Source organism: Eubalaena glacialis, chromosome 8, assembly GCF_028564815.1.
Source record: "Eubalaena glacialis isolate mEubGla1 chromosome 8, mEubGla1.1.hap2.+ XY, whole genome shotgun sequence".
Classification (NCBI taxonomy): domain Eukaryota; kingdom Metazoa; phylum Chordata; class Mammalia; order Artiodactyla; family Balaenidae; genus Eubalaena; species Eubalaena glacialis.
Window position 1 is genome coordinate 72,059,427 of NC_083723.1, and position 21,453 is coordinate 72,080,879.

The window sequence follows — 21,453 nt, forward strand, 5'->3', positions numbered from 1 at the left end:
TCTTTTTTATTCCTTTCTATAATTTTAATGTGGTATCAAGAGTACCGTGATAAGTGCATGCAATCAATAAACTATCTTTAGTCAGCAATTATATATAAGTTAATTAGTTATACATGTATTTTAATAATTAGTAAATTACTTATTATAGAATAAAATTGTATTAAAATTCATTTGTAATTTTAACATATTTATTATATCTCTTCATATCATTTGTTTTGTAGGTTCAAAGGAAACAATTAAACATGAAAATTATAATTGAATTGCAATCTTGTATTGGTATAAAACATATCAGCAAATAAGATGTCTGAAAAGAAGGGTACTTCAGAAGAGCTAGAGGATCTCACTAGTCAATTTAGGAAAGAATCTAGATCACGGTTAGTGGAGGAATCTGGAGTTATTAAAGAAACATCAAACTCTCTAAAGGAAGCTTCTGATGGGACCACTTCCAACCAAATTTGTAAAGCGCGTCCTAGAAAAAATACATTAGGTATATGTGATGATACATCAACATCCTCCTCTGGAAGTAAATCTAAGAGAAATGAAGAACAAAGGAAGACTCTTCAATTTTCTGAAACAATCGCTACATATGACAGCTTGCAGTCAAAAAGTGAAATTTCACAAAGTTCATCATTATCAGTAACTAAGATGAGTGCTGAATATCAGGCTTTTGTTGACTCCCTAACTCATGAAACATTAGAAAAAATTAGTCCACAACTCTCTGAAGAAAATCAGAAAGGACTTGGCTTAGGATCAGATAACTTTACAGTTAACCTCAAAGCCAAGGGTTTACAAGAATTCCCTAAGGACATTTTAAAAATCAAATATGTAAAATATCTCTATTTAGATGAGAATGAAATCAAAAGTTTTAAAGGGGCAGACTCCAGTGATCTGCTAGGACTTGAAATTCTATCCATGCAAGAAAATGGGTTATCATCACTTCCATCTGAAATTCAGTTACTTCATAATTTAAAGCTATTAAATGTCAGTCACAACCAAATATCACATATCCCTCAAGAAATATCACATCTTGGGACTATCAGGCAACTGTTTTTAAATAACAACTGCATTGAGGATTTTCCTTCTGGCTTGGAAAGTCTTGGAAACTTAGAAATTTTAAATTTGGCTAAAAATAAGTTAAGACATATACCAGATACTCTGTCTAGTTTGAAAAACTTGAGGGCTCTCAATCTGGAATATAATCAGTTAACAGTATTTCCTAAAGCTCTGTGCTTCCTTCCAAAGTTAATTTTACTAAACCTTTCTGGAAACCTGATAAACAGTTTGCCAAAAGAAATTAAGGAACTTAAAAATTTAGAAATACTTTTACTTGATCACAATAAACTTACCTTTTTGGCCGTGGAAATTTTTCAGTTGCTCAAAATGAAAGAACTCCAATTGACAGACAATAAATTGGAAGTTATTTCACACAAAATTGAGAATTTTAGGGAACTTAGGATTCTAATACTTGATAAGAATTTATTGAAAGACATACCAGAGAAAATTTCCCACTGTGTAATGTTGGAATGCCTTAGTCTTAGTGATAATAAGTTAACAGAACTTCCTAAGAACATCCATAAGCTTAAAAATTTAAGAAAACTCCATATAAACAGAAATAATATAGTGAAAATACCTGAATATATTTCACATCTTAATAATATGTTCAGCCTAGAATTTTCAGGAAATTTAATCGCAGACTTTCCTATTGAAATAAAAAACTGCAGAAAAATAACTAAAGTTGAATTGAGTTATAATAGAATAATGTATTTTCCACTAGGTTTGTGTGCTTTAGATTCTCTTTATTATTTGGGTTTTAATGGAAATTATATTTCAGAAATACCTGTAGATATATCTTTCAGTAAACAACTGCTTCATTTAGAATTGAATGAAAACAAACTCCTAATATTTTCTGAGCACTTATGTTCTCTTATTAATCTTGAATACCTTGATCTTGGTAAAAACAAAATAAGGAAAATTCAACCATGTATTTCCAATATGGTATCGCTCCGTGTTCTTATTTTATGCTGTAATAAGTTGGAAACTTTCCCTATAGAAGTGTGTACTTTAGAAAATTTGCAAGTACTTGATTTTTCAGAAAACCAAATACAGACTATTCCTTCAGAGATCTGTAACTTAAAAGGAATCCAGAAATTAAACATCTCAAGCAATCAATTTATATATTTTCCTATTGAACTTTGCCAACTTCAATCACTGGAAGAGCTGAATATAAGCCAGATAAATGGGAGAAAGGTAAGAGACGGATATTTAGGACTTTGTGGGGAAGGCATGACTGAAGGGGATCAGAATCTAAGCTGTAGTGTCCGTGTGTGTGTGTGTGTGTGTGTGTGTGTGTGTGTGTGTGTGTGTGTGTGTGTGTTTAATTTAGCTGGAATACATTATTTTGTAAAGGATAGGCTTTTTTTTTTAAACCTCAAATACGGCTTACAAATAAACTTTTCAACACAAGAGTTTTATAGGAAAATATTTCATTAAAATGAAATCCCAAGTAATTAAAGCTGACAATTTTATAGATTTATTTTTATTTCAGTTTAACTGTGAAAGGAGTTTTAAAGTTATGGGTGTAATATAAACACATTATTGAAAATTTGGGAAATTGAGAAAAAGAAGTAAAAAAATTCCACAAGCATACCATCATAATATAACTACTCGTCATATGTTGATACAACTTACTTTCACTCTTGCTTTTTCTTATGTATATGATTTTATAAGCAATTATAAAAATACTGTACACTCAGTTTTAAAGTCTTTTATTTTCACTTAACATGTAAGAATTTACCCATGACATAACATAATCGTCCCAATAATTGTTATAACCAATACGTGATTTATGTAACTAAACCTCTGTTGTTAAGCATTTAGTGATGCTGTAATTGTTCATCATCATAAATAATGCTGTGATGAATTTCTTCATAAATATAGCCTTTTTCATATTTTACTATTTCCCTAGGGAATTCTCCCTAAAGAATTGCTAGATCAATGGGTATAAATGTTCTTATAGCATTTCATTTTACTCAATGCTGACTGAATTTTATGGAAATATTTTTTTAAAAAAGCATTACTGATTTATATATTAAGATCTCAGTAAACAAGTGAAAAGGACACAGCTATTATCTAGCAATTTTTAACTTGACCATCACAGTCAAATTAAAGTACCTTGATAGAGACTGGACTATTATGTAGAGCAAGATTTCCCAGAGTCTGTTCCTAAAACACTAGTCCCATGAGCTTTGAGAGGCACTGGGTTCCTCTCTTAGAGAATCACAATGGATTCAGTATATTAAAAGCTCTGAAGGGTCCTGCACTAAAGAAACCATTTTGTCTCTATTTAACCCACGTTTCCCAAAGTTGAAAGTTAAAAAGTTGACCTTTTTAAATCTAATACCTGCTATATAATACATATTCCAGAGAGGCTACTCCAGAAAATACTTGTTTAAGTAGATGGAATGAATAATGATACATGTTGTGTTTTAAACGTTGCTCTTGTACTAAAAGACATGTTTTAGTTCTGCATTATAATCATCAACGAATTCCTTGGCTGATTCATAATCCTCTCACTTTCTCCTCCTATATCTTACTGTGGAAGTCTGCAAGGTTGTATCTTTAATTTTCTCTTTTCTATTAACTCCTTCCTAGACTTTGGCATGCACATGACTCTCAAATCTACATAACTGGAGCTAATCTCTCCCAGTGCTGTAGTCCCACAAATTCCCTGGAAAGTCCCTGTTCTTCTATTCTTCTATTGTCTCAAAGTCAATATAACTTCAAAATAAAACTTCTCTATTTTTGTTTGTGATGCCACTTTCTTCAGACCTGCCAATCTAGAAATCATGGAACCATCACGTTATACCGAATCCTACACCAAAACGATTTCATTGTTCCTCTGAAAAAGCTCTTGGATCATCTCTCTCATTTTCCAATGTCACTGTCTCATCATTCCATTGTCTCATCATTTACTTCATGCCTAGACTACTCCAGGAACCTCTTCCTGTTCTCTTTGATTCAGTTTCCTTCCTTTTCTTAGGACCTGTCAAAACTATCAGACTTCATTTCACAGGATCATTCTAAGGAATCCAGATTCCTTGGATGGGTGGGTCGTTGCCAAAGACACCATTCCATGTCATTAAAACATCATTTTGAAGGTCACCAGATGAGAAAAATGATTTATCAGAAATCCTCTCAAAAGGAATATTCTCTATCACTGGAAAGATTACTTTGATAACCCTCTTGGGGTGGAGGTAATATGCTCAAAAGATTAATTTATATAACAGCATATATTCACTAAACAGTCATCTGAAGAAGATGAGTCAGGTTAATCACAGGGCTTTTATTTTGCTGAGTGAAGGATGCCCAAGAGGAGTCTCCCTTCCATGGTAGCTCTATCATCACACAGTCCTCAGGCACTTCCTCTAATAAATGTTGAGCAAGTAATTCAAGAATATTTGTTTGAAGGAATGCCAAATTATAGAACTAGCTATCTGTCTTGATCTGACTCCTACCCCGTAGGCCCGGGTTTCAAGGCTTGCCGGAGGCTGGTTCCATGTTCCCTCTCTAAATATATCTCCCTCTGCTTCCTATCACCTCTCTTTACTGCTCAGCTTCTCACTGGCCATTTTTATGCATGATACTTGTCTTGCCTGAAGTGTCCTGTAACTTCTATACAATCCTATTCTTTCTTAAAAGGCCGTTTGAGTCCCACCTGCTACATGAAGTTTTCTTTTAGTTCTCTCATTTGTACTGATACACATTCCCTAAACTTCTCTCTCTCTATATTATTGTAAACTTTATTTTAGCACTGAATTACTTATTAATGCTGATTTCTGATTGTTACATATGTGTGTATTTTGTTCCTTGAACTAAATTTTAATCTCCTTGAAGTTAGGGATTGTCTATTATGCTTCTTTTATATATAGAAGAACACTGAGCACAATATCCAGTATTCACCTTGTTGTTTGGTTATTTCTGAGGGGCCCATATATTCAAAACTCTTTTGTTCACTCATAGAACTTCCTTTATTCCAAAAGCCACTTGTGATGGCCTTAGTTTTTCTGACGATGCATATTTTTTCTTTGCCTTAGCAGAGTATCTTAATTCCTGTTACTTTGCAATACTTTTCGTACTAGGAATTTTCATTTGAGGCTATATTGCCAAACTGTGTGTGTCCATTATAAAGAAATTTACTGAGCACTTACTCAAAATGCATCATGATTGGGAGCATGTATATAAAAAGTATAAAACATATATCATGTCATTTAAAAATCCAAGAAGAACACACAAGGGACTAATAAAAAGTAATGTTAATGAGAGTAGGAGTAAAGACATCAAATATGGAAGAGAATAGTTTAGAAAGACTTCAGGGCGGAGAAGAAATCAAAGCAGGGTAAGCTTTAGGGACGGAAGAAAGGGATAAGGTGGCAACGAACACTGAGTGTTGGGAGAGTGAGGAAAGTGGTTAGCAAGCCACAGAGTTGAATTGGTAGCACTGGTCAGACTGGAGAAATACCTGCATGCTACACAATTTGTTGTGGGTTTTATTAAGGAAGGGAATCACAAAGACTTTGTGACATAATGAAAATATATCCTTTTTAGGACAAAAAACTCTCCTTCCATTTTATTTTAGAAGAAGTTTTAGTCATAGAAATATTTATTAAAAATATAATTGTTTAATCTTTGTTACAGTTAACAAGACTTCCGGAAGAGCTGTCTAATATGACTCAACTTAAAGGACTTGATATCTCAAATAATGCAATCAGAGAGATGCCAAGAAATATAGGGGAACTGAGAGGTTTGGTTAGTTTAAATGCATACAACAATCAAATAAGGTATCTGCCACCATCTTTTCTATCTTTAAATGCTCTCCAGCAACTAAACTTGAGTGGTGAGTGTCAAGCATAACCAATAAGCATAATAAATTAAGTTGAGTTTTGGTTTCTAGGTTGCAAATTTTGCTGACAAGACAGAATGGCAAACAGTCAACATCATGTATTAAGTGCCCATAGGAAGGAAATGGCTAGTGCAGGTACAGAAAATGAGAGCAAAGCATAAGGTCCAGTTCCTTCCCTAAAAGAGGTTATAATCCAGCTGGGGAACCTGCACACATTTTCATTTCTTTTCTGTCTTCTCTGCCTATATCCAGTCATTCATTATTTCTTCCCTTTGTGAACCTGACCTCATCTCTCTCTCTTCACACACCTACCTACACAACCTTAGGTCAGCATTGTCTCTATTTTCCTTCTCTGCTGGCTCCCTGATCCCACTCCTACACCCTACAATACTCTAATACCTTACACTCTTTTACAAAGTAAATCAGTTCAATAACAACAACAACAAAAGTAAATCACTCACTCTAAAAATATCAGAATTCCCAAAGCTAGACTAGTATTTTTCTTAATAATTTTTATTATGAAATATTTCAAACTTACAGAAAAATAATAAACACCTATGTACTTACTCTCAGGTATAAGGAATGCTAACATTTTGTGATATTTACTTGAGATATTTTTGATTAAGAAATAAAACAGAATTGAAACTTCTTTTGTACTTCTCCCCAAACTAGAAGTAACCACTGTACTGAAATTGATGTATATCTTTTTTCTATCCATGTTTTTATACATATATATATCCATAACAAAGTAACATTATTTTGAGTTTTAAATTTTATTATATCTTATCATACTATATGGTATGTAATTTACCATTCTGTAACTTGCTTTTTCATTTGTCTTATTTCTAAAATTAATCCATGTTAATGTATACATAGACCTATTTCATTCATTTTAAATGTATGTATAATATGTATAATATTCAATTATATGGTTAAACAACAATTAATCCATTATCCTGTTGATAGACAATTAGGTTGTTTCCAATTTGTTTCCTACTACAAATATCCCTGTACATGTTCCTAGTATACATCTGCTTGAGTTTTTTGAAGTGCATATAGCTATAAGTAGAATCACTGGATCAGAGGTTATGTACATCTTCAACTTTACCAGATTTGAGGAAATTTATGCCCATAGTGGTTGTACCAGCTAATCTCATAAACAGCTGGGTTTCTAAAATTATATCTTTCAGTTGAAAGTAGCACTTATAACCAGAGCCCTGCACCTTCTTAAATTTAGAGGATTTCTAGATTACAAACAAACTCATCTTTTGGGTGCACTAGTACCAGTAGTACAGTAAAACCTACAGTAAATGTATCAATACTTAGATATAATGCAACTGGCATTTGTTTCCTGAATCCCCAGAACTCCTAGTAAGCTGGCTATGTAGGTATACATCAGTTTGCAATAACTTGCAATAAGTTACAATAACTCAGCCCTGCAATTTAAGTTTTTGGTCCCACTTTTGTATTTTGGCAAAGTTTCACTGTTTTTTAGGGAGGTTATCTATTTTGTCCAAGTGTAGGACATGCTTCACTCAGCTACTATTTGTGCATGAAAAAAACAAAGGCTGACCAGAGTCTTCTGGCCCACTGGAGAACACAACTACCAATAGAAAGCATAGTTCTCTTGAGGCTCTCTATTACAAGAATCAAGACAAAATAGGAAGATCATAGACTTTTCTGCAAGCTTAGCCAGTTCTCTGTTAGTCCCTATCAGAATTAGAAAAGTGTATCAGTCAGGATCCAGTCAGGAGACAGAAACCACACCTTTGTTAATTACTAAGTAAAATCTTATTAACTGTTTAACTAAAAGGGTAAAGAGAGAATCCTAAGGTTATCACAAAAGTAGCAATGGCAGGAAGCAATAACCATCTTATGGCTGAGGGAATAAAGTGAAGAAGTTGGAATTATTAAAACTTAGAAGTTTGGAGGAGGGGTCACGCAGTGGTGAAACTCGGAAGTCTGAGGATGAAGTACTGCTTGCCTGGTGCTTGTTCCTCTGAGCTTGGGGGTGGTGAGTGTGTGTTTGTGTAAGGGGGGGCAGTGTGTGTGTGAGAGAGAGAAAGAGAGAGAGAGAGAAAGGAGCTAGTTCTGCAGGTGTTGGGAAAACTGCAAACTGCATTCAGCTGTTATGGGCAGGAACTGCTGCCGGTGGGGTAAAAGAGTGTTGCTGGTGTGACACCCAAGGAAAAACAATCAAGGAGCCCACAGAGATGGGTTTGGATCTAAGAGATAATCGCTACACAACTGGCATGCCCATAGTCTCCAGCTTTCCTTGCCAGATTTGAAGTTAGAATCCGTTTCCTCCATTCATGAAACGAAGCTAACAGGAATACCCACGTCATAGATTTGGTTTGTGGACTGAATGAGACTTTGAAAGCTGGTGGCATCTTCATTATTCAGACAAAAGACATTAATATACAGTCTTGATAATTAGTCCCCTCTGTCACTAATGCTAGTGGATTTAGAAAGATAGATAACCACTTTGAACCTCAGTTTTTCCATCAGCAAGATAGGAAAGCTATAACTTCTGCTTGTTCATAGAATCGTGGAAATATAAGATAAAACTTATGAAAATATTTTGATAAATGTGAGACATTATACCAGTGAAAGGGATTTATAGATTAATTCCTTGCTTTCCCCAAAGCACAGACTTTGAAGTAGGACATTATTTAGAATTCTAACTCCATCATTCACATCAGCTAGATTATCCAATTTGCTGGTATAATAATGTTCCCAGTACTCTATAATCTTTTATTTCTGTAGAATCAGTAGTAATGTTTCCATTTTCATTTCTGATTTTAGCAATTTGAGTCTTGCTTCTTTTTTCTTAGTCCATTGAGCTAAAGGTTTGTCAATTTTGTTGATCTTTTCAAAGAAACAACTTTTGGTTTTGTTGATTCTATTGTTTTTCTATTCTCTATTTCATTTATATCTGCTCTAATCTTTATTGTTTGTTTCCTCCTTCTGATAGTTTTGGATTAATTTGCTTATCTTTTTCTAGTTCATTTAGGTGTAAAGTTATTAATGTGAGATATATCTTCTTTTTCAGCTATAAATTTCATCCTAAGCACTGCTTCTGTTGCATCCATAATTTTTGTTTATTGTGTTTTCATTTTCATTCATCTCTTTGTATTTTATAATTTCCTTTTTGATTCCATCTTTGGCACATTGGTTGCTTAAAAGTATGCTGTTTAAATTTGTAAATTTTCCAGTTTTCCTTCTATTATTTTTAATAGTTTCATTCCATTGTGGTCAAAGAAGATATACTGTATGACTTTTTTCAGTCAATTTTAATTTATTGAGACTTGTCTTGTGGCTTATTATATGGTCTATCATGGAGAATGTTCTATGTGCACTTGAGAAAAATGTGTATTCTGCTGTTGGAGTGTTCTATGTATGTCTGTTAGGTTTAGTTGTTTTATAGTATTGTTCAAGTCTCCTATTTCCTTACTGACCTTTTGTCTAAATGTTCTATCCATTATTGAAAGTGAGGTATTATAGCCTCCATCTATTATTGTAGAACCACTTGTTGCTCCCTTCAATTCTGTCAATATTTGTCTAATATGTTTTGGGGCTTTGCTGTTAGGTATGTATATACTTATAACTGTTATATCTTCTTAATGTAATGATCCTTTTAACAATATATACTGTCCTTTGTCCTTTATAATAGTTTTTGACTTAAAGTCTATGTTATCTGATATTAGTAAAACCACCCCAACTCTTTGGTTAGTATTTGCATGGATATCTTCTTCTGTCCTTCAATACCTAGAGCCATAAAAGAAAATACTACTTTCCCAGTCTTTGCAGCTTAGCTCTATGCTGGGGCACTTCAATGCTAAGTCAGGCCACCTATGACTCTGCCTTAGCCTTCTTCTCCTGATTGTGTGAAGCCCAAAAATCCACCACAGGCGCAAACCTAGGATTCTCTCAGTTCTCTTCTGTGCATGTGTTCAGTCCTGGATATGCTTACTGTACTCCATTTCCCCCAGGATACACCATGGCCCTTCTGAGCCCTTATTCCCCCAAGAAACTTCCTCTTCAGCCTCCTCCTTCCTGGGCTTTTGGATCTGTTTGCTGCTTTCCCCGTCTGCTGTTCCTTGCCCCAGGCAGGCTCAGACATGTGTGTCTTTACACGTGACAACCACTTGCCACTCAGGAAGGCAGCTCCATCCTGAGTCGGGGGAGCAAAACAAAAGTCAGTCTCTGTGCCAGTCCCTCGGGGAATCAGCAGACAGGTCAAAATGCAAAACCTCAGTATCAAAAGAAGAAGGTCCATGTTGGCTTTCTGGCACCAGCAAGCGGCACCAGGAATGCAGGCTGCCCTCTCCACGGCTGTTGCTGCCATGCTGGGAAATGGAGGGTGGTATGGAGACGAGTGAAAAAGCCACAGTGCTCTTTTACCAAAATTCTGCTGCCTTTTTCTTCATTGAGCAGTATCCTAGTAACTGTAAAATTCTGGATTAAATTCCAGAATTCTGAAAAAGCTGATTCTATCAGCCCTTTCCAGCTTTTGATTGTTTCAAGTGGAGGGGCTGATTTTTTGAGAGGCCTACTCTGAATTTTCTGTGACATTCATTCTAGGTGTGTTTTTCACGTTTATTTATACTGCTTGGATTTTGCTGTTTCTGGTCTGTATATTCATGTATTTTACTACATTGGGGGACTTTTTTTAACCGTTATTCCTTCAAAATTTTTTTCTGCTTCATTTTCTCTCTCTACTCCAATTACCTTTACATATTGTTCTACAAATCCCTAAAGTACTCTCTCTCTCTCCCTGTGTGTGTGTGTGTGTGTGTGTGTGTGTGTGTGCGCGCACAGAGCTTTCAGCATCTCATATTTATCTGCCTTCAAGTTTACTGACTTGTCTATCATTTCTATTCTGTTAAATCTCTCCAATTAATTTTTAATTTCAGATACTGAATTTTTCAGTTCTAGCATTTTCATTTTTCCTTTTTTATAGTTTATATTTCTCCTCCAAGATTTCCTATTTTTTTATTCATTATAAGAATATCATTCTTTACATTCTTGAACATCATTGTATTAGCTGCTTTAAAATTCTTATATGTTAACTACAGCAATTGAGTTGTTTTTTTCTCTTGCGAGTGAGCCACATTTTCTTTTTTCTCTGTTTTGAATCCTGAACCCTATAATCTATTCTATTTCTCTCCAATGTTGATATTTGTTTTTGTTGCTATTGTTGCTTCATCAGGCACTTAAGTTGCTGGACTAAAAATACAAACTCTTTCCCTGCAAATGGCAGCTCCTTAGATCTTAGTTCAGTAATTTTAGCCATTAGCTGTTATATCAGTTTTCTATTGGTATGTGACAAGTGTCCACAAAATTTCACTTCTTAAATTAATAAAATATTTATTTCACACAGTTTCTGAGGGTCAGGAACCCAGGAGGTGTTTAGCTGACTTGTTCTATCTCAGAGTCTTGTATGAGACTGCAGCCAACCTGTTGGCTGGTGCTGCAGCCAGGCTTGATTAGGGATGGTGGATTTGCTTCAAAGCTTATTTATGTGGCTACTGGCAGCAGGATTTAGTCCCTTTCCATATGAGCCTCTTTATGACATGGCAACTGGTTTTCCCCAGAGCTAGTGATATCAGGGAGTGAGAGAGAATATACTTAAGTCAGAAGCAGCACACACTCCAAGAAGCAATGAGCAACTCTAGTACCCAGATCTTGGTTTCTAAATACCTTTCTTCACTAAAAGGAACCAGGTTCCTTTAATTTTGGCTAAAATAATATAACCATAAATATATAAATAGCACAAAGGCAAACTTTAGGCCAGTTCCTCTTGAAATGATTACAAATTCTTACTTTGTCAGTTATCACAGTTTTACTTTTTATGTCAGGTTTATGTTAGATTAAGGTGGTTTTTTTTTTTTTTAAAGATCAAAAAAAATTTTTTTTAAGATTTTTTTTTTTTTATGTGGACCATTTTAAAAGTCTTTATTGAATTTGTTACAATATTGCTTCTGTTTTATGTTTTGGTTTTTTGGCCATGAGTCATGTGGGATCTTAGCTCCCTGATCAGGGATCAAACCTGCAACCCCTGCATTGGAAGGTGAAGTCTTAACCACTGGACTGCCAGGGAAGTCCCACGGATTAAGGTGGTTTTGAAAAAATTATGTTTAGGGAAGTTGGAGCTTAATCTTCACTCCTTGAGGGTGGACCAGACTTTGTAACTCAGTTCTAAAGAATAGAGTATGGAAAGGAGAAAATCAAAACATTACATTGGAGAAACCTGGCAGACACTATTTTAGCCAAGGGATAACATTTAACATGCTAGTGATGTCTTGTGGATGTCAGGTATCCCTGGTGTGATGAGAGCACTTCACCTCTGTGGTATTCTTTCCAAAAACCCATAACCCCAGTCTATTCATGAAAAAATATATCAGATAAACTCATATTAAGGAATATTCTACAAAATACCTAACTTGTACTACTCAAAACCATCAAGATCATGAAAAACAAGGACAGGCTGAGGAACTGTCACAGACCAGAAGACATAACTGTATGCAGTGTGCTATCCTGGAATGGATACTGGAACAGAAAAAGGACATTGATGGAAAATATAATGAAATTCAAAAATGTCCAAAGCTTATTTAATAGTAATGTGCCAATGTTAAAGTTTCTTCGATTTAAAAATGTAATACAATGGTACAGATGAACCGGTTTTCAGGGCAGAAGTTGAGACACAGATGTAGAGAACAAACGTATGGACACCAAGGGGGGAAAACTGTGGTGGGGTGGGGATGGTGGTGTGCTGAATTGGGCGATTGGGACTGACATGTATACAGTGATGTGTCTAAAATTGATGACTGAATAAAAAAAAAATGTAATACAATAATGTGAGATGATAACATCAGGGAAAACTAAAACTAGATGAAGAGTATACAGGAGCTCTATACAATTTCTGCAACTTTTCTGTAAATCTGAAATTATTGTAAACAAAGTTTATTTAAAAAATTACCATCTCACTTACTCTGTAAAGTCTTTCCTGCATTATAAGAGGAAAGCCTCCTTCTCATTTTGTCATTCTCTATGAGAAAAAGGAAACATTGCTCTGTTTCTATACTTTCTCCTTTTCATTCCTAGCAAGTGGACAACAGTAAGAACTTATGTTTTGCCAGCATTGTGAGGCTCCTCTGATACTTTGTCAGTGAGACACAGTAGATGCCCTTTACATAGTTATTTGTCTCCATAGTTTTCTTTTACAGAAGGATATAATTCAATTATAATTTTTTTCTACTAGGAAATAATCTGACAGCTCTGCCTAGTGGTATCTACAACCTTTTTTCACTGAAGGAGATAAATTTTGATGATAACCCTTTGCTGAGACCTCCAATGGAAATCTGTAAAGGAAAACAATTGTATACTATTGCACACTATCTACAGAGGGCAGATGAGAGAGATGGTAGGTGATGAGTGATTGGCTAGCTTACAAGTCATTTTCTGGCATCTATAAATTAACAAATAGTTTGCTTTAATCAGAGGCTTTCAATCTGGCAGAGACTTTCAAATATTTATCGTCTACCCTTTCCTGAAGGCTAGGAGTTTATTTTGGTAATTTTGATTATTTAATCTGGGTCTACACAATTTGAACCATTGAAAACAGGTAAATTTAAGTCACAGGTGAGCTGCTTCCCACCTACTGGCCTCAATGTACTTCAAGAGATTTTTCATCATGGTTGTGGCCAAACTCAGAGAATCTACATACAGATTTTTTCATCAGCTCTGATCACCATATGTAGTTGTTCTAAAAGTTGTATTTTGCCTTGAAGGAAGTTCATAGATCTTTACATTGATGCCAGTCAGTTCTTGGCTCATTATGATCACCTGTCTGTAATCCTTGGGCATTCTTCATTCCTTCTGTTCTTAAGAGCTCCTTTGGTTGTTCCTGATTACTTCAGAGAGCGGGTCCATTTTCTTTAAATGTCCTTTCACCGGACCAGACGGAGACTGGTTTCTCCAAGCCTTTGGGATGGAAGTTTCACTATCCAGTTCTTTCCCTGGGTTTGGGTTCCCAACAACTAAGCTTTTTTCTGGGACTCTAACTTTGCCGCTCATTGTCAATCCTCAGAGTAGATTCAGATTTTGGTCCTCCAATTTAATGCCGTATTTAAGTATTAAATCAATTTAGTGATCCAGGTTTGGGGAAAGAGAATATATACAACTATCAGGACCCTGTCTATGTAATCAGGAGGCTTATATCATCATAATCTTATAATCTATTGAGATGGTCACTAAAAATGTACAGTCCTCTGTAAGCCACAATATGTATGGCTACCATTCAGAAGCTTTTGCAAGATGTGGGCCTCACGGATGGAAGGAACCTAAGCAATAAAAAGTCACTGTAGGTGTTTTCTCTAACTTACTAGGCAAGTTGGTTCTGCTAATTATCATAAAAAAGGGGATATTTAATGGTAACTTTATTTTTATAAAACAAAGCTTTTAGGGGTTTCCAAGGATCTATAAAGTATTCCTGTTAGGTAACAGTACTTTAGAGAAGGGCTGTAAAGTTACATGATTGAACTTCCTTGTTAAAATTCTGTTACTCAAGTTCCTGAGGAAGGAAGATTCATGTGGTTCTAGCCTCTTTGGGGAAAGTTCAACGGGCAATGACAACAGATGAAAATCAGCAAAAACAAGAGAATCCAAGCCATTTATCTCCTTTCTTTATTCCCACGGGGCCTTCATACTGCAGGCTTGGCACCCAGAGAAATTGGAAAGGAAGTCATCATAGGAGATGTTAATTCTGCAATTAACAAAGAACATGGCGTCTCTTCCTTAAAATTTCACTTAGGAGATTGGATTTCCAATTATATCATTAGCATATAATCTAGCCTGAGGGATTAATGGTATGGATAAAAATTTAAAAACAGAAAGCATAGAACATATTTGAGATGATTACAGAGGGACGGCAGATCACTGGTTCTTGAAAATTCTCAAATTACCTTGGTTAACAAAAAAATGGATCTAAAAAAAAATGGATCTAGTTCAAATTACCTAGAAGCTTTTTTATAAACTAAAAATACTCTACTTATATCTAAGCCAACATTCATTAAATAAGTGATGTGAATATAAAATAAGCATATATATATATACCATACTTATAGTAGATTTGAACTTGGTTTCTCAGGATGGTACCCAAAGAAGCATATTAAAAAGTCAGAATTGAGGGAAGGAGCTAAATTCATTTCAAATCCTGAAGCAATTAAAGGGTTTGATGATCACCTTGAAGTTGCTTATAATATCCTTTTTAATAGACATTTTATGTTAAATAGACATTTTACATTATTTATGTTTAGGGTTATTCAGATTTTAGAAGAAATGGAATAAATGGTTCAAATTTCAGTTTGTGTGTTAGAGCTGCACTTTAGTTTTCAATCTTATTTGATATGTACATCTTATAGCAGCACAGAAGTAAAAAACCTAGCTATAATATTAACTCAGAATAGAGTATGTTTTTCAAAAGAGATGACCTAAATTTTCTTTTATGTTCAAATGTAGAGAAAATCTTAGCGAAGATCTTCAAGATAATTGCCAACAATATTACTGAAACAAATTTTCAATTTTTGTGTCAAAAACTAAACCTGGCAATCACAGAAACTGATAAGTCTACAATGTGGTATGTATGAATGACAACATGTAGTATAAGCTTATTCTCATGTTCTGATTTATATCATATTGATATTACACGGTTTTGAAACATTCATATTAACATGAACTCTAATTTGCTGTAAAAGACTGATTTTAGTTTATTATATATTTGAGATCCATATGGGTATAGCAGTTTTAGAGCAAGTACTCTGAGGATAGACTGCTTGGCTTTAAATCCCAAATAGTTTTGTGATCCTGGATAAGTCCCCTAACTTAGCTGTGCCTCAGTTTCTTTACTGGTAAAATGGATAGACTTATCTAAGAGAGCTGTCATGAGATCAAGTTATAAAGCATGTAGCATTGTAGCAGTAATGTACTGGTTTATAGTAAATAGTCCACAATTATTTTGAGGTCTTGAGTAAATCTCTCTTAGGATCAAATGTTAATTGAATTGTTGATTTTCTTCAAGGAAACAAGGGATGGCATGGGACTAACATTCACCTACTATGTATGTGCCAAACTCTGCGCTAAACTTTTATATAGACTATCTTCACCAATTAATTTAATCCTCACTTCACTCTGGTAAACTAGCTTGAAAACCTAGATATATAATACTGATGTAGTTTAAAACAATGTTCTTAATTGATAATTAAAATAATTATTATTTCAAAATTTTCAGCACTGTTTCATTAAGTGAGAGAGTCCACCGAACACTTGATAAGTGGAAAATGGAAAATAACAACTTGTCAGTAACCACTGCTGCTCTAAGAGACCAACTAACTCGGGCACTAACTATGATAGGAGCATATGAAATTATGGACAAAATAACAGCTTTAAAACTTTTTACATGTGCAATTAAATTCTGAACAGTGTATCCAGAATAAGAACTGAGAACTTATGATGCACTTATATAATTGAAACTGGATACAAGAGAATTGCACGTCATGTTTCTTTTCATGTATTCCTAAGAGATGATGACAATTTATGGCTACCACTCTAGTGTCATCATAATAAAATATTACAGACACCATTTTATGTATTTATTCTGTTGCCTCTCTACCCTTCCTTCAGAGATACAGATATAAAGAAGCTGTTCTTAAGCTAATATAAATCCTTAGGCACTCTTATCCCTACTGGAAAAAGTTTAAAAATAGAGGATTGGAGACATAGGCATTATACTTGTGAACCAATGTTTCATGTTGCACTTCCAAAACAACAACAAAGACAATAAAATATATGGTGCTTAAATCCAACCTGCAAGATTAAGTCCTTTGTTTAATTTGGTCTCACATCACGAAGTTTCTGCATCTTTTAAGTAGAAAGTTATCTTATAAAGTTAACAAAAACTGCACTATGTCTAGAATATTCTTAAATCACTTGGAAACCCAATACACTAGCTTAAGTGAGTGGAAAGTGAAGAATCCAGAAGTATCATTAGTTTCACACGTGGCTGGTGTGATGGTTAATGTTCTCAGCTGGCGGCAAGGTACTTCCATAGAACATCGAAATGGGAAGGATCTTGGAAACTATCATTTTACAAATAAGAAAATTAAGACCTAGAATAACTAAGTGATATAAACCAGGTTCTCTACCCTTCATTCAGAGATACAGATATAAAGACCAGAAAATTTTCTAGGGGAAACTTTGGTCTGAAGAGAGAAACAGAGAGAGAGAGAGAGAGAGAGAGAGAGAGAGGGAGAGAGAGAGAGAGGGAGAGGGAGAGAGGGAGAGAGAGAAAGCTGGATAACATCAGAACAATGAAAGCACTTTCATTGTGCCCAGTTCTTATCGTCTCTTGCCATATTGCTACAACAGCCTTTTAAACAGATGTCCTATCCTATAGACTCACCCAAACCATACTGTATTTTGCTGCCAGATTTATCTTTTAAAAACACAGATCTAACCATATCAACCTCCTGATCAAAATTTAAAATTATTTCTTTTATAGCCTAGATCACTCCATTCTTTCCCTGTTATTCTCCAGTCAAGCCAAGCTTTTCGAAACTCCTCAAATATGCTATGAACTCTCACTCTCTCCTTTGCATTTACTCTTCTTTCTGCATGGAACATGTTCTCCTTTTCTCTGAATACCTACCTCTGCTGGCTAATTTCCATGCATCTTCCCTAAGACTTAGCCCAGATCATATCCTCTCCCCTCTCCCTGAGAATCAAATCTTGGAACAAAAATATCTAGAAAATAATGGTTATGAAAACTTATTTCTTTAATTATCATGCTATACATATATTATACAATAATATTCATAACATTAGTAATGAAAGAATAAAAGCAATTTGAAATAATTAAGCATATACTAGAGCAAAACATGACTCAAAGACCAAATGTATTAAAGCTATGACAGGTGAAATTTAAATCTCTAATATAGCAGCCATATTAAATACTGTAGTTAACTGTGTGTTCATGTTAGTACATGACAGAATCTGCCACTTTGCAATTGGACTTCCTCCTCTCCTATTTTTGATGAACTTGATATTATATCAATATCTTGGAAACTGATGTCTAGATCTGAAAGATTTCCCATAAAAAATTTCTTGTATAGTTACATTTTGTTTTTTAATCGGTCAGACAATTTTAGCTTTTTGATTTGAGTATCTATTTCCATTTAATTACTGATATTTTGGGGTGGGTTTTTAAGATATATTCACATGCCATAACAGTCATCTTTTATTTTTAACAGTCATCCTTTTAAAGTGTATAATTAGTCGAGTTGTGCACCTTTCACCACCATCTAATTCCAGAATATTTTCATCACTTCAGAAAGAAACCCCAGGCCCATTAACAGTCACTCTCCATTTTCCCTTCCCCCCGGCCCCTGGCAACTAATAATCTGCTTTCTGTCTCTATGAATTTGCCTACTCTAGATGTTTCATATAAATGGAATCATATAATATATGACCTCTTGTTAGAGCATGCATCAATATTTTATTCCATTTTATGGCTGAATAATGTTCTATTGTATAGTTATACCCATTCTGTTTATCCATCAGTTGATGGAAATTTGGGTTGTTTCCACCTTTTAGTTGCTATGAACATTCATTTACAAGTTTTTGTTTAAACATCTTTAAAAAATTATTTTGAGTGTATAACTAGAAGTAGAATTCCTGGGTCATATGATAACTCTATGTTTAACTTTTTGAGGAACCATCAAATGGTTTTCCACAGTGGCAGAACCAATTTCTATTCCCATCAGCAATATATGAGGGTTTCAATCTCTCCACATCCTCTCCAATACTTGTTATTTTCATTAAAATTTTGTTTTTTACTATACACATCCCATGACATGGTATCTCATCGTGATTTTTTTTTTCACTGACAAGAACTTTTATTTCTTTTTAATGACATTAAACACAACTGCTACAAGGGGAAAAACATGATAAAGAGGAGGCACCAAACTTCAGTTTCATAATTGATCCTGACAACAACCAAAGTAAATTGGGGTCTGCATTAGATGCAAAACTACAGGTTATTTCAGGCTCTTTACCTACAAGTAAACTATGTAAACAGCACATTCATACTCTGTATTGTCAAGACCCCTGTGGCGAGAAGGTCATCACAGATGAAGAAGGCTAGGTAGGCAGTTAAATGCACACAACGCTTACGCAAATAAAACAACATGGCAAGAATTCTACGTGAAAATTAGACTTAGAGGCCAACACCAAATATGAGATATGTAGCTTTTAAAAACAGATTAAAACTCCAGATTCTACCCACTACCATCTTTAAGGCAAACATGCCTAATAATGAGTTTTCTTTGGCTTTGTTTTTCTTCTTAAAGAATACCATGTTAACCACTAGGGAACAGTTCTCTCCTCCTCCAGTCCAACAGATTTAAGTAAGCTGCTATAGCTTTGGAAAAACAGAATTATTTGAGCAAAGACGAAATGTGATTGTCACATTTTCTCGTTAACCCGTCACTCATTTGATTTGGCAAAGGCGATGCTCCCATTACACATCTGTCTTAAACCCTCTTGTACCAGGGAGGCAGGAACATGAGTCTTAGAATTTTGCCTAAGCAAAAGGCTGTCCCTTTACTCCTTGGTTATCTGTGGGGAACAAGACAACTGCAATGCTAGTTATTCCAGCAACAATGAACTCTAACTATGCTATAGTTCCAAAGGTGGATGTTTGTCTGTCCCACTCCATCAAGCTAATTTACAGAAACCTGGAGAAGTGACTGATATAGGCAATGCCAACTGAAATAACAGATTTTGACTCTTGCCTTTGAACAGAACTTCCCCTTTGCATTTTGGCCCCAGACTCTAAACCAAATGTTGAAGGAAAAGAGAATCCTTGACTGGATAGAAATAGTTAACACTTAGGGACGTCCATCTAACTTTATTGGTAACTATGACCAAGTTTCTCCCAAGTCAGTTTCTAAAGCAGGGTAGGATATTTAAGATGGGTTACTGGCATACAAAGATGGGGCTGATGGAAGAACAAAACCAGACAGAGGCAGTGAGACCAGTATCACAGGCTGTGCTATAGCAACTAGGTAAACCTTCACAGAGAGTGAACAGCAGCACAAATGCCAGACTGCAAAATCTCCCAAGAGATGTCTAGAGCTGTCTGTAAAGAGAATAACAAACTACTAAGACATCCATTAAGATAGCTGCACATAGCATTACCCTTAAGATCAGGCAATGCTTTGAGCACAGGCTTAATCAAAACTATTTTAGATCCACTTTAGTAGTTTTGTAAAACTGTACATCAGAGATTTGACCAAGTAAGGAGATGGTAACATCCTGGATCAAAAGGCACCTCTTATTAACTAATAATGGAGACAAAAGACAGCTTCTCCAAAGTCTCTCCCACAGGATGGAAGCTCACTGACTAATACGTCAACTCATACTTGAAGTTGGGGTTCAGCAGATGAAACTGAAGACCAACTGACACCTCTCAATAGCACTGCTTTCTGGCCTGTCCTAGAGTCAAGACTCTGGGTGGGTGGTTCTTCAATAAAGAGTGCAGTAAGGCTTTTCTTAAGACGCATATCTATGTCTAACAGGATACAGAAATATGCTGGTAGAGCTCTAAGGTCACTGGGGAAAAAAGAAGGAAAATCCTTGAAGAAAGGCAGAGAAGGCAAACAGTCACAAGACTGCAAATCAACAGGGGTTGTTAGTCATCAACAGGGGTTGTTAGTCAACAGGGGGTTGTTATTGCTATTCTTCTATTAGAGTTAAGATGTACAAGATTTGTAAACACTATTGTGCAAAATAAATTTAATGAAGAATGAAAAAAAAGCCAAAAAATAAAGGCAGCTAGTAGGTACAAAAAGAAGACAAGATTTACACTTTTAATTTGTCCTTTCAACTACTACAGATGTCCTGGATTACCAACTTTTAAAATACTGACAGGTATTCGGAGATTCAAATAAAAAAAGTAAGAGGGGTTGCTAAGTGACTTGTATCCATTTATAAGTCACCAGCAATAATTAACACTGGCTTGCAGCCTGATAAAGAATCTCTTCCTCATAGGAGATTAAAAGATGATTTCTTTTGGGCACCAGAAGAAGACTTCACCTCTGCACAGAGGTGGGTGTTTTGCTTGAGCCTAGGTGTTTTGACTTAATGCTGGCTTTCAGGCGGCAGCCACCTTCAATTTAAATTAAAAAATTAAAAGTATATCAACTCAACACTGCTTAAATGCATAGATACACACAAACAGGAAGGACCTTATACAAAAAATTTCAAGTCAGCAATGGGCATTTCCGAAAGGTGACAAGTTCTTTAAATAAAAATGTTGTGAAAAATAAATTTTAAAATCTACAAAGCACAAAACAGCAGAAGATGAGATGCTGCTCTGGACAGGACCCTGGATAGGGACCTTCATTGCTGATGGGAGGAGACAAATGGACTGTACAGGAAATCTGGTAGACGCTGGAACCGATGGGGGCTTCGCATGTTCCCGTCAACCCACTGAC

At 35.2% G+C, this 21,453-nt stretch overlaps 1 protein-coding gene across 1 annotated transcript; it reads left to right on the top strand.

Moving 5' to 3' along the window:
- The first annotated feature begins 300 nt into the window (after positions 1–300).
- LRRD1 (leucine rich repeats and death domain containing 1) lies at positions 301–16,377 on the top strand. The gene is made up of 5 exons (XM_061197816.1): positions 301–2,247; positions 5,695–5,893; positions 13,164–13,325; positions 15,422–15,539; positions 16,191–16,377. Exons 1-5 carry the CDS (start codon positions 301–303, stop codon positions 16,375–16,377), a joined length of 2,613 nt encoding a protein of 870 aa, XP_061053799.1.
- Positions 16,378–21,453: the final 5,076 nt, after the last annotated feature.

Bases quoted from the DNA above. Each gene is read 5' to 3' on its own strand.
- LRRD1 (XM_061197816.1), top strand. From the start codon at position 301: ATGTCTGAAAAGAAGGGTACTTCAGAAGAGCTAGAGGATCTCACTAGT. The intron at 13,326-15,421 runs GTAGGTGATGAG...GTTCAAATGTAG, and splicing joins GAGGGCAGATGAGAGAGATG to AGAAAATCTTAGCGAAGATC. The intron at 15,540-16,190 runs GTATGTATGAAT...CAAAATTTTCAG, and splicing joins ACTGATAAGTCTACAATGTG to CACTGTTTCATTAAGTGAGA.